Source organism: Pavona decussata, unplaced genomic scaffold (assembly GCF_977016875.1).
Source record: "Pavona decussata unplaced genomic scaffold, jaPavDecu1.1 SCAFFOLD_94, whole genome shotgun sequence".
NCBI classification, from domain to species: Eukaryota; Metazoa; Cnidaria; class Anthozoa; order Scleractinia; family Agariciidae; genus Pavona; species Pavona decussata.
Genome location: NW_028145511.1, coordinates 348,021 through 364,525, shown reverse-complemented (window position 1 = coordinate 364,525; position 16,505 = coordinate 348,021). Strand labels below are relative to the sequence as shown.

At 38.9% G+C, this 16,505-nt stretch overlaps 1 protein-coding gene and 1 long non-coding RNA gene across 2 annotated transcripts in view; one reads left to right on the top strand and one right to left on the bottom strand.

Annotated features, from left to right (window-relative positions):
* The window catches only part of LOC146473206 (transcriptional adapter 2-beta-like), a 22,696-nt gene extending 6,191 nt beyond the window's left edge, over positions 1–16,505 (top strand). Inside the window, exons 9-20 of the mRNA XM_085118446.1 lie at positions 1,215–1,287; positions 1,394–1,457; positions 1,844–1,890; positions 2,004–2,034; positions 2,541–2,620; positions 3,215–3,286; positions 4,364–4,431; positions 5,799–5,848; positions 13,409–13,437; positions 13,523–13,605; positions 14,348–14,410; positions 15,395–16,505. Coding sequence (XP_084974572.1) covers positions 1,215–1,287; positions 1,394–1,457; positions 1,844–1,890; positions 2,004–2,034; positions 2,541–2,620; positions 3,215–3,286; positions 4,364–4,431; positions 5,799–5,848; positions 13,409–13,437; positions 13,523–13,605; positions 14,348–14,410; positions 15,395–15,517 — 783 coding nt within the window. The 3' untranslated portion in view covers positions 15,518–16,505. The remainder of the gene's footprint in view (positions 1–1,214; positions 1,288–1,393; positions 1,458–1,843; positions 1,891–2,003; positions 2,035–2,540; positions 2,621–3,214; positions 3,287–4,363; positions 4,432–5,798; positions 5,849–13,408; positions 13,438–13,522; positions 13,606–14,347; positions 14,411–15,394) is intronic.
* LOC146473207 (uncharacterized) lies at positions 8,660–11,162 on the bottom strand. Its single transcript, XR_014866437.1, has 2 exons — positions 10,958–11,162; positions 8,660–10,299 (listed from the first exon to the last, which is right to left on the bottom strand). It is a non-coding gene; the product is annotated as an uncharacterized LOC146473207 (long non-coding RNA).

The window sequence follows — 16,505 nt, the reverse complement described above, 5'->3', positions numbered from 1 at the left end:
TTTACAGTCAGTCTATGTCATGACCAGTTTTTCCGAGAATGACATGAACGTTCGAATTCCTTTCTATAATGTTCCGCATTTGAATGGAATCTTGAGAAATCTTTCCGAAAAAGATGCGTTAACTGAACAAAAAAAATTAAAATACTTGGGAAACGATTGTTATTTTTGAAACACTTGAATCCTGTAATGTAAAGAAAAATTCATAGCTTTATACCGTCAATAAACTAGGGTAATTTCTACTGGAACTCTGAAATCTCGCGATGCGAGGTGATGTTCAAAACTCCATTCAAATTTCAAAAATACTGGTCTCGTGTGATGTAGATTGACTGTAAATGTGAAGACATATTACCTTTGCTGATCATTTCTTGTCTTCTCATAACCTGCATGTTTGATCAAGTAGTGATTTTGTAAGGAGAAATGAGATGATGATCAGTATTGGGGAATTGAAGAGACTGCACAGGTGGCTCTGCAAGAAAGATAGCGTAGATCACCATAAACTAAAAAGTCTTCTACGCCTGCAGTCTTTAAGTAATATGTCAAACATGAGAAAGCGTGTTTTATCAGGTATCCAAACACTGAGAAGTAGGTTGAAAAAATGAGGTGCGGCCGAGTTTTTTTTAAACGACTTCGAGGTGTTTGGATATCTGATGAAACCCACTTTCGATTGTTTGATGTAGCTTCTCAAATGATCAATAATTCTTGGAGAAACTCAAGGCTAACGTTGGCAAAATTTTATGATAATTAGGAACATATCCAAACCTCGGTCACAGTAGTGATTTTCTTTGTTTTCCCTTGATGAATTATTAATGAGTTAAGTCGCTGTTTGAGAAGTCATTTTCAAACCCTGAGTAACTGGTCACCTTCACATAGTATAGTTGCCATCATAGCCGTGAGTGTCATATGGTGGTTGGTAATTTATCCCTTTGCACGTAGGTGGCCAAAGGGGCTAGCCTCTCACACAGTTGTTTAAATGGGAATCCCCTAAAAATGCCTGCATGTTAGGCTACCAAAGGGGGTGGTAAAAGTCTTATTTCTGAAAGCTATTTGTTTTTGAATATTCAGTTTTTCCCGTAGAAGTGTAAGAAAACTATCAAAGGAGAGTTTTATGTCATTTAGACAGCTGCAGTGGTTTGGTTAATGATGTCCTCTTTTTGTATTTGTGTACTAATTAATTTTTAATTATTGTTTTTTCTTTCAATAATTACTGTCTTCAGGAATATGATAATGAAGCTGAAACTCTTGTGAGTGGTTTACAGTTCAATTACGATGATGAGGATGTGGAAGTTGGTAGGTAACTTTAAACAGTAATAATTTAAAAATTAACTGTTGTATATTTTCAAATGAATACCTTATTAATCCTTAATTAACTATCATAACTCTCTTTTCTTTGCAGATTTAAAACTAGGAATTATAGACATGTATTTACGAAGACTCAAAGAAAGACAACACAGGAAAAAGTAAGCTGCATTATACATGGATTGTATTCCTAATAATATGCAACTAGCCTCCTATGCAGGCTCCTATGCGGGCTTGTCACACATTCCTCCCCCACGAGGACTGCATGACAAGCCCAAAGAGTATCTGGGTAGAAGGCTAATATGCAACCACATATAACAATCTGATACCAAATCATTTTTTAGCTTGCTTTGTGAAAGAGGGCAATTCTTACAAAGTTTTCCTGTAATTTATACAGTATGTCACTTTTAAGAAGCTGAAACTAAAACAAACAAATTATGTGAAAGTATACCACCTCTCATCATTCACGCCCTAGCAGTATGCAGGATTATAACTGATCTGTCGAAAATTAACTTATAGCAAACACTTTTTCCCTTCGTTCTTACAGTATTGCAAGACAACATGGACTTATCGCAAGTAAACACCGAATAATAGGTTAGTTTCTTTTAAAATTTACAGTGTTACAGTGTTGTGACATTTGAATTTTGTCAGATGTTTTAACAAGTGATCCTAAAACGTTGAGTTATAGATTTTTTTTTATCTTCCAGCTCTTCGTAGAAAATACAGCAAAGAAGACAGGTAAGTTTATCTTTTATGTACTCAGCAATCATTTAGACGTCTGTCCATCTGGGCTAGCCAAGTGACATTTGTTACCACAATAATCAAAGCAGAAATAGCCTTTTATGAAGTGCAAACACGCTCAACAAATGCTCACTCTTCCCGCTGAAAAACGCCCTTCAATCCAAGAACATGTGGAACCTGTTAGGCTTCCTATTAGTGATTGAAATCCTATCGCCTTGTAACGTTCTCGTTGCCGCTAGAATGGTCCTATGGTGTAAGATCATGTGGGCGATAGTTAAGTACTCACGACTGAAAAAGACTTTGCGATGACTTAGAAATATTTTGTTGTTAAGAAAGGTCTAACATGCTCACATTTGAACTTAGACTTTGATGGCAAAATTGATAAGGTTTTGCTCAAAGTCCATAGAATTTGTTTTTACTAATATTTCCAGTGCAGGGAAGTGTCATTTTCGGGAGTATCCGTTTCGTGTGCTAACTCGCCGTCCATGTTTTCCTGTTCACAGAGAATTTCGGGATGCCACAAGAGTTTTTGCAAGGTTCAAGAATCACGGTGATTGGGAGGAATTTTTGAATGACCACTTAAGTAAGTACAGTAACCTTAAGACGCGCTGGAGCACATGCCCAGGCACTGTGAAATGGGAAATATTTCTTTGAAATAGCTTTCAATTGCACCATGTTTTTAACTCCGAAATAAAAACAGCTATTGCATCAAAAAATCCTACTTCTGGAGAAATTCTTAAGCCGCCGTTACACGTTGAAACTTTTAGCTGAAACTTGTGTGCAGCGGCCCTGCGAAACAAGTTTCAGCGTGCGTTGCACCGTGTAACATGGTCGGTTTCGTGAAACTTTTTCGAACTTCCGTTGCGCCGGAGACAAGTTTCACGAAAAGTAGAACCGCTTTCTACTTCTGCAACGGCTCGCAACGGTCGCAGTGGTGAAAAAAACAAGAGTTTCACCGTGTAACACCACTTCGTGAAACTTGTTTCGCAGCGCCATTGCACACAAGTTTCAGCTAAAAGTTTCAAGGTGTAACGGCGGCTTTATAATTGACACATTCGCCCTAAATGTCCGTGAAGAACCAGACAGCGAGCAAGCGTGTTGAAACGACATCCACTGTGTTCTAAGAGAAGGATCTTGATCTAAGTGTTCACCTCAATAAAATTTTGTTTATTCACAGGAGAAAGGGAGCTTAGAACAAGAATAAAGGATTTGGTTAGATACAGAAAGAATGGCATCACAAAATTATCAGGTAATTTACAGTATTCCAGATATGAGAAAGTTGGCTTCCTGACCCGACAAAATGAATTTTGACATTTTTTATATATAACTTTTCATAACTTATTTCAGAACAAATCTAAGGAGATTTTGTCCAACCATAATAGGAAAATTTTTTTGGAACAACATTCCTCAGACCGTTAGGACAAACCTTTTAAAAGAATGTTTAGGAAAGCGCTCTATAAATTATTTCCTTGCTCAATATTGATGATACATTCCTTACTCATTATTACTGATACTTTACTCCAATAGGCCATTTCCGAGTTGCTCTGAACCTCATCATGAAAACGAGGCTAAGTGCAAAACTTTTCATATGAAAATTAGTTTTGTTTGCATATGAATGAAAACTAATTTTCATAACAAAAACCTTGCACTTAGCCTCGCTTTTACAATGAGGTTCATAGCAAGTCGGAAATGGCCTATTATTTTCGTTTCTCTTTGTTTTTTTTTCCTTTTGCTATATCTTTGTTTGCATATGAATTAATACTAATTTTCATGACAAAAACTTTGCACTTAGCCTCGCTTTTACAATGAGGTTCATAGCAACTCGGAAATGGCCTATTATTTTCGTTTCTCTTTGTTTTTGTTTTTGTGGATGTGGATATCTGATGAAACACACTTTCGAACGTTTGATATGGCTTCTCAAATGATCAATGACTCTTGGATAAATTCAAGGCTTAAGTTGGCTAAAGTTTATGGTAATTAGGAACACATATCCAAACCACGGTCACAGTAGTGATTTTCTTTGTTTTCTCTTTGAGAACGCTGAGTAATACATGGCACTAGTCTAGACCGTTCTTGTCAGTGTGATGTTTCACAACTGAGGACTGAGCAGTGAGCTTGTGCAAACTGTCAAAATCGATACAGCCAGGAGTCTAGGTGTAACAAATGCCTCAGTAATTGATCTGGTGTAATATAGATGAAATTAATTTACAAGACTTTTGAGTGAAGATAATGAATGATCGCCGTTCTCTCAGGCCAGGGTACTATTGTGTCAGCTGTCTTGCAGTGTTCCTGACAGGCCAGCTAAACCGGTTTATCTTGTTTTCAGAGTGTCACGAGTATGACGAACAGAGGTTGCGACGAGAAAGACGGAAAGAAAACAGAAGAAAAATGGTGGTAGGTTATTTTGTCATCCTTCACAAGAATCACAAATGTAAGATTTCGGGAAATGGGTTGGCTAATCATTGATTTGAACAGACCTCTGTCAACTCTGTGCATTCAACTCCCGGTATAACGATTTCATAGTAGTTTTTATCACATTTTGCGTGTCCTGTGTAGTTCACACTCTTTCAATTCACGGGAACGAGAATACCCCTAATTGTGACTATCAGTTTAAAGCCTTAATAGACCCTTCTTCAAAATGGCGGCCGAAAATTCAAATAAGTTAAAATTAAAAACGTATACCAGCACTAGAAAAAGCCCGTTTACTTAAGTAACCCTGCAAAGTTTCAGCATATCAGGTGTAATATCAGCTGAGAAAATGTAAGTTGAAAAATGAAAAATTTACAGACGTTTGTATGACTGGGGGTATGTATGACTGGGGGTATGACGTATACCCCCAGTCATACAAACGTCTGTAAATTTGTCAAATTTCATCTTGCATTTCCCAAGCTGATATAATACCTAATCGATATGCTGAAACTTTGCAAGGTTACTAAAGTAAAGGTGCTCTTTCCAGTGCTGGTATCAGTTTTTCATTCAATTCAATTTTAACTCATTCAAATCTGTTGCCGCCATTTTGGAGAAGGGTCTATTCCTACGACCAACCGCCAAAAGCCCGTAAAAGCGAGGAGCACCTGACAAAGCGTTTTACCTGTACTGCTATACGTTTTCGTCACACGAGATCTGTAGAAAGCGTTAAGCAGGCGCGAACGATAATATTGTTCTGTTGGGACCTTCTATAAGTCAGTCCTAGCGTTACCGTTCATTTCGCTACAAAGTCGTTTCGCTACACTTCAGTTCAGTCGATTCGCTTCGTTTTAAAATTGACATACTCTCTAATATTTGAACTCAAATAATTTTACTTCTCATGCAAACACTGTGAACGTAGAAACATCTGAGATAATTTTTCACCCGAACTCACTTTAAGAAGGGGAAATAATCACATTTTCATACTTAACGGTGTAGCGAAACAACCGTGTAGCGAAACGACTTTGTATCGAAACGACCGGATACCGTACTAGCGAGTGTTCGTAATTTGCGCGGTGTTTTTCTTTTTCTCTACGGAAATCTTTTGTTACTGTTGCTCAGTTCTCATTCTGAACATCATTTACAACAGTTTGTAATGTCGGAGAGAGAGGGCAAAAACGCCTCGCTTTACCTTAAGCTTAAAAGTAGGTTTTTAAAACATTTTCGGAGCGAGATGTAAATCTCATCAGTTTAACTTTAAGTGTTAATCGGCTTTCGAACAGCCGGGCCCTGTATTCCGCTTCAAATTGAAAATCGTCAGCACTAACATAGTTATGTATTTCTCCTTCCTGCAGGGCGGTACGCAACCGAGAAGAACGAATGTTTCCATGGGGAAGAAGAACGAGTGAGTAAACCGAATATTTATAGGCCAAAGCAGAAAACTGCGCAAGTGATGTTTGTCACGAAATAGCGGAGCTAAAGTCACTACTAAACGTAACGTTCGTTGATTCAACGATGTTGGAACGTTTAGACCCCGTGTTAAGGCCCGTTTAAGGACGGTGCCTACTTTTGTTGCTGCGCATACGTTCTGGGCATCTCAAGATACTCGGGTTTCCACAGGGATATTTTTGCGCGGTTTAAAACTATGCGGAGAAAGCAGAAATTAATAATTGCTTTCAGTATACAAAAAGAAAATTGGGGGTAACCATGCATTTTTCAGAGATAATAATAAACATTCAATTTGGAAAAAAATGCCATACATTGCTTTATATTTTACTGCTTTTTAGAATAATTACTGCTTTATTATCTCTAGAAAATGCGTCGCTTCCCCCAATTTTCTTTTTGGATTTTAATAGCCCTTGCTAAGATCTGCTTTTTCGGCATAGTCATTAACCGAGCAAAAGTACTTCGGTATTAGTACGCACCGTCCTTAAGGACGGTGCCTACTAATACCGAAGTATTTTTGTGCGGCTTATGACTATGCGGGAAAAACAGATCTTAGAAAGGCCTCTTGGAATCCAAAAAGAAAATTTGGGGTAACCACGCATTTTTCAGAGATAATTAAGCAATAATATCTCTAAAAAGCGCCAAAATATAAAGCAATGTATGGGATTTTTTCCTAAATTCAAGCTTAATTATCTCTGAAAAATGCATGGTTACCCCTAATTTTCTTTTGAGATACCAAAAGCATTTGCTAAGTTCTGCTTTCTCCGTATAGTTTTAAACCGCGCAAAATTATACCTGTATTAGTAGGCAGCACCCATACAATCTCGTTCCCAGAGGCTGCGTTCCTTTTGGTCAGCACCAAGGAAGCAAGACCTCTGGGCTAATCAATGTCAAAACCAGGAGGGAGTGATAAACTTAGGCCTGGGCGCCAATGCAGATATCGGCGTTGAAAAAATTCGAGGTGTCCGGCCATCGTGACGTCACATGAACGCCAGCCCGGGAATTTCAAAGAGATACATTTTTTAGGAAGCCGTTTGTTTACCTAAAGCCCAATATTTCAAGTAGTCCATAACAAAACGATGAAAGAACTTAAGCTATACTGCATGCTATTCAATGTACAGTATTCTGAATGCAATGCTGTCCAAAAATCTTGAAATTAAAGGAGAAAAATACCCAAATGCTGCGATCGATCGATCAGATGTCAACATCAAATTGTATCAGGTTGCGACCTTTCATGAAGTGTATCTCACGAACCCAAAAATGTATAGCATGGAGACAAAAACATAAGCTTTACTGGTATGACATCTTCCTAATTTCCGAAAAATTAAATCATGTAACAATTTTATAAAAATGATCAGTGGCTTTAAACACTGTTCTTTGGAGGTAAATTGCGTGACAGCCGCTAAAATTAGCGAGAAAAACATTAAACTAATGCGACAAAAAAGCTCCCGTCGTAAACCGGTTAGGACCATTAAGTCGAATACTACTGGCCTAGTTCATATCTTAAGTAGATAATTGTATGATTGTAGTTTAAACCACATAAAAATGCCAAAAAATGGTATATCAATAATCGGCGAGCAAAATGAATTGACGCGGATTTCACGCGAGCTTCTAGCTTACCTCTAAAAAAAATATATAAAGAATTAACAATTTATGGAAACTATCGACTTTACAGAAGGATTTAAAAACTATTTTTAGAATCGGAGAAGACATACAGGATCAATATTGTTGCCTGGTAAGTGATCTGACCAATTTATTTTGTAATGTTAGCTTACATATAAACAGAACTAGCCGCAGTATGTGTCCTCGGTTAAGTCAACATGGTCGTATTGAAACGCGAGTTCTGTGAAAGACCAAAAACATTTCTTTCGAAGGGCCTTTCGAACTAACATTGAGAAAGAGATGAAGTTCATATTTTCCAGGAACCGTTGGCATACGGGCACGGTTTGATAAAAATATTGCGATAAAATAGCGAGGAAAGTCCGAAATGTTTGTTTCCTCGGGCGTCCGCATAATTCATCCACATAAATCTTTTTGTAGCAGCTTACCGATCTGTTTGACTACAATAAGCTCATTGAAGACAGATAAGGATACACTAAGAAATGTTCCAGCACTGTTCTAAACGTGGATTCAAAGTTCCCCGATTCTTTCTACATGCTTTTGTCAAAAAATGCACCTCCTCATCAACACGCTATGTGCATCGTTCATAAGTGAATTAATGGTGTTCATTTGGTATTCCCCAGGCAATTCTGCAATGTTATCTTTAGTTATTTACTGAGTAGGTCTGTCTGTCAATACTAAGCATTTCAGACTGCTCTAAAAAAATAATAATAAATAAATAAAATAGAAATAAACACAGCAATGAAATCAATAGAAAGAAACATAGACTGGTCAATCAACTGAAGAGACTACCTGTGCCAAATAGTAATGATGTCAAGGCTGGTATTCTGATAAACCAATTCATCACTGGTGGTTGAAACTAAACAACCATCAGTACACTGGTTATAAAGCTCCTTACAAATCTTTACATTGTCCTTGTACCTGGCCAAGCTTTAAACACATTCAGAATTTTTACACTCTCTGTGTGAACATTGTCAATGCACTTACAAATAATTAAAATCCCAACTCGTTAACTGTAAGGAAAACAAGCACTGAGAAGGAAATGGAAAAAACTCACCAAACTAAACAAGATAAAGAAAAATCATATACTGAAAGGTCAGAAAGTGTTGTTAAGGACAGAGAAGTTCTGCAAGCAAAAGGCACTATAGGATACAGTCAAAGGTATTTTATTATTTTCATAGTTGTTTATGTTTATTATTTTAAGTGCTTTTGATATGTACTGTAACATGGAAATTTTACTGAACAGACTAACTTTTTCACAACAGATATTGAGAGGGAGGGGCCTGGGTGAACAACAACAAGTGCTATGAGTAACGAAGGAATATGGTCTTCATAACACAATATTTTAATTTTTATAAATAATATCACTCTACGATTCAGCCTCCAACATTTTACTGGAAATTGTGTTCTTGCTTGATACTAGGCCCCTTCCCTCAAAAGGGCAGGGGGAGGATCTGCTCTTGACAGGTATTAATAATGTAAAACAGACACAGTGAGCAGGCCCGTAGGAGGGGGGGGTTTGAGGGGTTCGAATAAACCCCCTTTCAAGATCAATAATGGCAGAAGAAAAACGGCTTTTAAATAAAGGTTCTGTGGTCAAAATACATCAACCAAAGAAAAAAAGAGATATAAACCCGTTCTTTAGCTTTATGTCTTATCCTCAATAAAACTAAAAATTGTCAAGAACCCTTGGAGATTAATTTTAATGACGTTTCATTTTTGCGGTAAAACCGCATCTGCCCGAAAAAGCCAGAGAAAAGCATGCTTTGCGATACATTTTGTTCTCTGAATGCGGCATTGTTCTGGAAGAAGATTCACTTCAAATTTAATAGTTCAAGCTTTGTTGAGTTTCACGCGCAATTACGTACAAGTTCGCCTGAGAACATTCACTTGTGAATGTGAACGTTCCATAAGCGCAGTGAAGAGGTTGAACAACTACATGAGGTGTACCATGGGAGAGAGTAGGCTGTCCGCCCTGGCTCCAATGTATATCAAATATAATATACCTGTCAATCTTGATGAGATAGTCAATTTGTTTGAAGGCCTACACCCGAGAATGATGCAGTTTACCAGCTTGGTGTATGACTATCAGCAGATCGAATAGCTATCAGAACTTGACAGGACGCGGAATGTACATTGAACTTTCTTATTTAAGTTGAAACAATTATGCCGTCGAAATGATGTATATAGCCTAAAAAGCTGCTTGCTGTAAAACAAAGTTGTGATTTGCCTAAAATGGGTCTCAAAATGCAGGAAATGAGGTTTCTGGGAACCTAGATTTTCAAAAATTCCCGGGGGAGCATGCCCGCGGACCCCCTAGTAAGAGCGCCTCCGGCGCTCAGCAAGATTTGGGGCTCAACGAACACCCCTATCGAAACCTTAGCTACGGCTTTTGTCCATTTTTATTTCTAGAATAACCATTAAATTATAAATATCACGACCCACACCCTCTGTCTGGCTAAATATTGCATGGCCCACTCCCTTTTTGATGTAGCTACCTTCCCCCTGCACCAGTCCTAACTTTTAAAAATGCCCAAGCAGCAAGACTTTTGTGACATTATTGATATAACATAATTTGAGCATTCCTTGTGACCATAGTTGATATACTGGATGACGATACAGAGGCTGGTAAAAAATGTGTCAAGGAGCAGTGCCTGCCAGTAGACTCTCCTCTTCTGTACACATGCCACAAAGATGATGTTAGTGCCTCAGAAATGTTTCATGTACTCCCTGTGAGTACACTAGGAGACTTGGCTATCATTGCTTTTCTCTTCACTTGAATCAATACTACTAAGAAAGAAAATAGCAACAAGATTACAACTGTATGTACTGTTGTTTTAAAAGTTACTTTTACTTGCTAGACAGTGGTTGGCAGTAAGTGTTCAGTGGTCAAGAATTTAGTTTTTACGGTGTAACTATTAATAAAACAGCTTAAATTATGTGAAGTAACTTAGGTCTGAACTCCTGGAAAATGAAAAAGTATTCTTAACTAACTCAACAGTACTACAACAAAAAAGAGCATGAACCAAAACACTGGTTACTTGAAGCGCAAAAGCGAACAATTAGAGGACACAGTTCCTTCAAAGAGATAAAAGTGTCTTCTAAGTGAGGTCTTTACTTGGGTGCGTACATGTAGAAGTGAAGGAAATCGTTTAGCACCGCACTGATTAATTCAAACTTAACTGCAAACTGACTCGACGAATTCCACTGATCATTTTAATCGTTTATTCTTCGACATTATTAACACACTGGATATTTTGCTAGAATTATAAGCTACTCTGCAGTCGAGTGTCAAGTTTACTGATATTATCTATGTCGAAAAAAAAACCAATTTCTCCGGGCGAACAAACACATCTTTCTGGCACAATTTTTCATACAGGGGGACAAGCCGAAACGCTTCGAAAAGCCTTTCCGCAGGATTCTGAAATAACAATAAATATTCACTCACCTGTCCAGCAACAGAACAAGATTTTAAGTCTCCTTAACCAAACGACAAGCCATTTTCAAGCTTATATAACCAAGAAAAATAAGCATGAAGTAGTGATACAAACAGAGACACGGCCGCCATTTTCGAAAATTCTTCGCATTTGCACGCTCGCTTTGCCATGACGTCACGATGGCCCGAGACCTCGAATCAGCCGCGCTCACGAGTTTATCACTCCTGGTCAAAACCCAGCAAATCGAAATCTGATTGGATATTACATTTTACCGGAAGCGTCTTTGAATCGGAGGTTTCAAAACAAGAAATGAAATAGACTGCCGGCCGGTCAAGGATATCGGAGCAAAAGTCGCCATAGAATCGACTGAAATGCAACTAAATTTAATACGCTTTTTTTTTTGCAGTGAGTAAACACGAAAAAGATAACAAGTCAAATCACATGACTTAACGGAAAAGGCGCGAAAACCTTTGCGATATGTTGCAGCGTTTGACAAAGCTGAATGACAGTATGACACTTGCAACGGTCGAGGTTAACGGTGGACCTGACAATTTTCGGAAAAACTTCTCTAATTATCGACTCTGAAATGTGGTTCATAGTCAATGCTGGCCGTTTAAAATCGTTCTTAACATTGTCTAAAGCGGATAAGAGTTTAACAGCCTTTCTCGCGCTGTTGAAGGAACTGAAAGAAGCAAACTTGTAATCCATTCGCGCCGCGGAGTCTGCGAGTTGATTTGACTGGAGCAGAATTTATTGAAGATTACTTTGTTGAACAGGAACAGATATTTTGTCAGCCGTCCAGCAGAAACTTAATTGAACTTGAACAAGGAAAACCAACGGCCTTTGTCACCACTGCGATTAAAGCGGAGTATTCAAGAATGCGTGGCCCAAAAAGTGGTTCAGAAAGCGGACGGACAGAAAGACAAAAATATTAACGCTTGGAATAGCGATCGTTGTCACTCTTTCCACAACAGTTCATTTGTGAGCAACAGTTCATTTGTAAGTTTGCAGCTTATAGGACTGATAAACCACATCGAGTGCAGGTAAAATATTTTTTTTCAGGGTGAGTTTCTTAAGCTTAAGCTGAATGTGTGAATTGAAAAAAAAATTGCCGATCTTTCTGATAAGCTTAGATTTTCAAGGTGCTGGTTACTTCGGTTGAACGTTTACAGAGTTAATTGTGTCTTGTTATTAAATGCACTTCTGCCATTTTATTGTATTTATTCTGGGATCGTGGTATCGTGGTATCTGATCTTGTGAAACCTATCGTTTGTAAATTTCACGACGGAAAAAATTAATCTTACGTTTGTAAACATCAGTGTTGGTATTTGTCGTCGACGACAATCAGGTTAGAAACGATATCTTGCTGAAGTTTCTTGAATGTCGTTTGAAAATCTTTACCCTGTGTTAGTTAATTAGGTTGAAGCTTATATAACCTCCGACCAGGCTCTATTTTCGTTTTGCTATTAACTTTACCGTGGTATCATGAAAAAACTTGGCTATCTCATACTGCGTAGACTGCGTATCAGTTCACCCCCATTTTAAAGTTTTAAAAACTACATTTACAGGCGAAAACAAGATTAATTTAATTCCAAATGAGTATAGTCCAATATAGCCTATATATGTGTTTTTGCCCCTGCCTATGGAAAATGTTTGGTTTTCTAAAACGACCTGAAATTGTGCAAAATGATTTTGTCGCGGTCGAGAGAGGCAAATCGCCGACAAACCCAGATTTTACGCAGCCTTTGTTTTGGTTGTTTTGTTTTCAAGGAAGTTTCACATAAATGACAATCATTGGCAAACGAGAGGGATGGAGGTTGTCACCTTTTTCACTCGTTTTCTTGGCCTCTGATGCCCTTTACCAGAGGCTGTCTTCCTCTCGGTCAGCAGTATCCCCCTTTAAACCGGAAGCAGGATCCTTGCTTCCGGTTTCTGATTAGCCCAGAGCTCGTGGACGTGTGGCCACCGCTGGCCAAAAACGTGCGCGGGCGCTGGGAACGAGATTGGCACCCATAGGAAACCCGAGTATCTCGAGATGCGCAGAACGTATGCGCAGTAACAATAGTAGGCACTGTCCTTAAACGGTTTCAACATTTGCCCAGCATTTGTTTAACACAAGTTGAACGAACGTTGGGCAAATGTTGAAAATGAAAACAGTGTTGTGTGGAGTCCGTTCTAACGGTTTTAACATCGTGCAAACAGTCGACCGAAAATTTACAAGAAATTCTTTTGCGAGGAACTGGGAATTAAGTTTAGAGCCTGGCAGTGTGCGCCTGCGCCGGTTTACGCGACAAATGTTGAACGAAGTGCTCAAGCAGCATGGACACCATCCAACATTTGCGAACGTCAATTTATGGAGACCATTTATTTGCACTGAGCTATGCCTGTAAGCAAAGACCTGTCTATAGTATACCTTAATCGACTTCTGCTAATGCTCATTTTTTAAAATCCCACTTTCACAGAACTGTTTCGGAAGACAAGGACGATAAAGGTACGGCTTGAAACTCTTTATATATCGCTGTGTTTCTAATCCGTGAAGTACATAACTTTGAGCAAGTTTTTCTATTCTTTTGCAGACTCCTTACTCTCTTCGCCGACTTTCGAAGATCAAATAAAAAATTGTGCAACTTATAAATTACTTTCACCCGTCGAAAGACAGGTTAGTTTATTCCCTATCAACTTGTTTAAAGTGAAGACGACTCGTAGAATTTTGATTTGCCAATGCTGTTTTGCCCTTCTTTGACAAAATCAAAGCCCACCTGTGAAGGGGCGGAGAAGTCTCGTGCGATTAATTGCACGTGCTGTTGTTGATGTTGATTGGCCGTGAAGATTGGAAACCCAACACAAAAACTTTCAAACATAAAACTTATCGAGTGGCTACTTTTGAAGAATCTCTTTTCACTGTTTTCACTGTGAATGAGCCCTCGTTGTTCCTAGACAAAAGCAACTGACGAAGGTAAAATCGGAATTGATTTTATTTTTCGCGAATTCTTTGTCGGCGAAGCAAGCGTATCCTTGGCTTTCCTACGCGTTAGAAGGCATATTTGGTCCGCGCGAAAGCTGGATCGAGAGAACTTCTGAAACAAAAAAACAAACCGTTTCAACGCGTAGAAAAATAAACGGACGCGTTGGTTCTTGGATTTAGCGTCACGGTCGTTTGTGGGTTGATTTTGTTGTTGGTTCTTCCCCTTGTTTCGGGAGTGGGTACTCAAGTTTTCCCCTCTCCTTAAATACCAACACATCAAAATCCCAGACGCAAGGACACACATTGATCGATGCTTCGTAAGAACATTGCATTTAAAGAATCCTAGAAGAAAATATTTGGTTTGTGATGTAATTCAACGGATCGCCGTTTTCAAGTTTTCAGTGTTGTTGAAGTTGATTTTTGTCTTCTTCAACAGCTCTGTGCGTCTATGCAAATGAAGCCTGGATTTTACCTAACGATTAAAACTATTATATTGAAGGTGAGTGAAAACAATGAAAACGCGCCGTGTTTTGTTGTGATCGAGCGAAGAATTAATACTTCTTGGGTATATGTACCATGCTCCCTGTAGAGCTTCTTATTTTCTCATAAGATCGCCAAGCGCGCAGGAGAAACTGAAAACTGCCGCGCGCGAACTGTTTGAATAATAGGGAGCTTAAGCACAGACGTTCGTGAGTCACGGACGGCAACCGGAAGTCGTATGTTTCCTTTTTTGGCGTGGTTTTGTTCCTTACCACGGTCAGGAAAAGCTCTTGTTGATGACTGTGGCTTGACGTTACAAACGCGATGGCGTGAAAACGCTCCAAAAAGGGAAAAATTCAATTTCTGGTTGCCGTCCAACTCGAACGCTCGCGTCAAAATATCCCCGTATCGGCCAAGTAATACGGGCAACATTTCCTTTCAACTTGTCGTGCAGCAATGTTGCATTGCAAATTGCGATTGTTTGCTGCTAGTATTAACATCTACGTGCACAACATATTTTCAGGTTGCAAAAGGTAGAAACAGCGTCTACTTTCTGCAACATGAAAATTTGTTGCGCGCGTAGGTGGTACGGTAATACGGGCAACAAACAATCCGAACTTGCAATGCAACATTGTTGCACGGAAAGTTGAAAGAAGATGGTTGCCCGTATTACTTGGCCTTTAGTACGCACTACCTATAGGAAACCCGACTTTCTTGGAACATTCCAAGATGCGCAGAATGTATGCGCAGTAATAAAAGGAGGCACCCTCAAAACTGAAGGACAAAAAATCTTTTGAAAGAATCTTTATGATTAGTTAGCCAGGGTTAGCTTAATCGGGCTTTGAAAAACTGCACCCAGAATGTTCCAAGTTTCTCCTTTTTTCTGCCTGTAAAACCTTTCATCGCAGAACCAAGTTACAACTTTGGCTTCCTGAGATAAAATAGGGCGTCGAGAGAAGGTCAAGGAAATACCTTCCGTGAATTACCTGTTATTTTCTTGCAGGACAATCTCCTTAGACGTCAAGGCGTGCAGGTTAAAACTCGCTATCCGCCAAATCTCGACAAGACACACAGAAAACACATCGTCAATTTTCTCAAAGAAAGCGGCTGGGTCGCTACCTCTTGACGCCGGCGTTTTCTTTGTTTGTTGTTGTTAGTTTTTTTTTTTTTTTTTTAAGATGGCGTTTAAGATAAGTTGTTAGCCTCATTCGCGGACGCTGGTTTGGCTCGTCACGCAATCTTTCCTCTCCAGATTGCGTGACGAGCCAAAAGAGCGTCTGCGAGTGAGGCTGTTTGCGTTATGTACTTAGTAGGGACCTTACGAAGACACGACGGCGACTGCAACGAGAACGTCACAAAAGAAAAGGTTTAATGAGCTAAACAATCGCTCTGCACTTGCATTAAAAAATTAGTACATATTTTTGACGTCCTCTGCAAGACAACGACGTGAAATGACCAAGTTTTCAGGAGAACGTGGGCACAAAGCCTCCCGGTGGGGAGGCGTATTCCCTCCTCCCATCAGGGTGGGAGGGTAACACGCTTCCTCTAAAAAGCGACTACGTTGGAGGTTAGTGGGCGCACGACGGTGAAATTTTCTTTCTGGAGTTGAGCGCCGTTGCTACTACATGTACTTGTGTTTTTGGATAATTCCGAGTTGAATTGGTTGGAATAATCACAAAGTAGTTCAGATAATGTGTGTAATATTGGGTCAGTCCTGTTCGAGTAGTAGTTTTAACCAATTCCCTAAGTGACGTTTAAGGTTTTCGCAGACGTTGCCGTCGTGCTTACGTAAGGTCCCAAGTATACGCATCAACGTACATAAAGAAAGGTGTAAATTCGGGTTCCAAACTCTAAACATGTACAACTATTTATTAAAAAAAAAATCCCAAACTGAAAGGTGAAAAACTTCGAGTTGATATTTTACGGTCATATTTGCTTGTAAATAATGTAAAGCGAATTAATCCATTCACGATTGACTACAAAATCGAAAATTATCTTTGTGAAGTCTTGACAGGACTTGACAAAAAGAAATACAAAATATTATAAATTGTGATTTTTTTTTAATTGTATCACGACTGAAATAAACAAATAAATAAAAATCAGCATCAGCAACG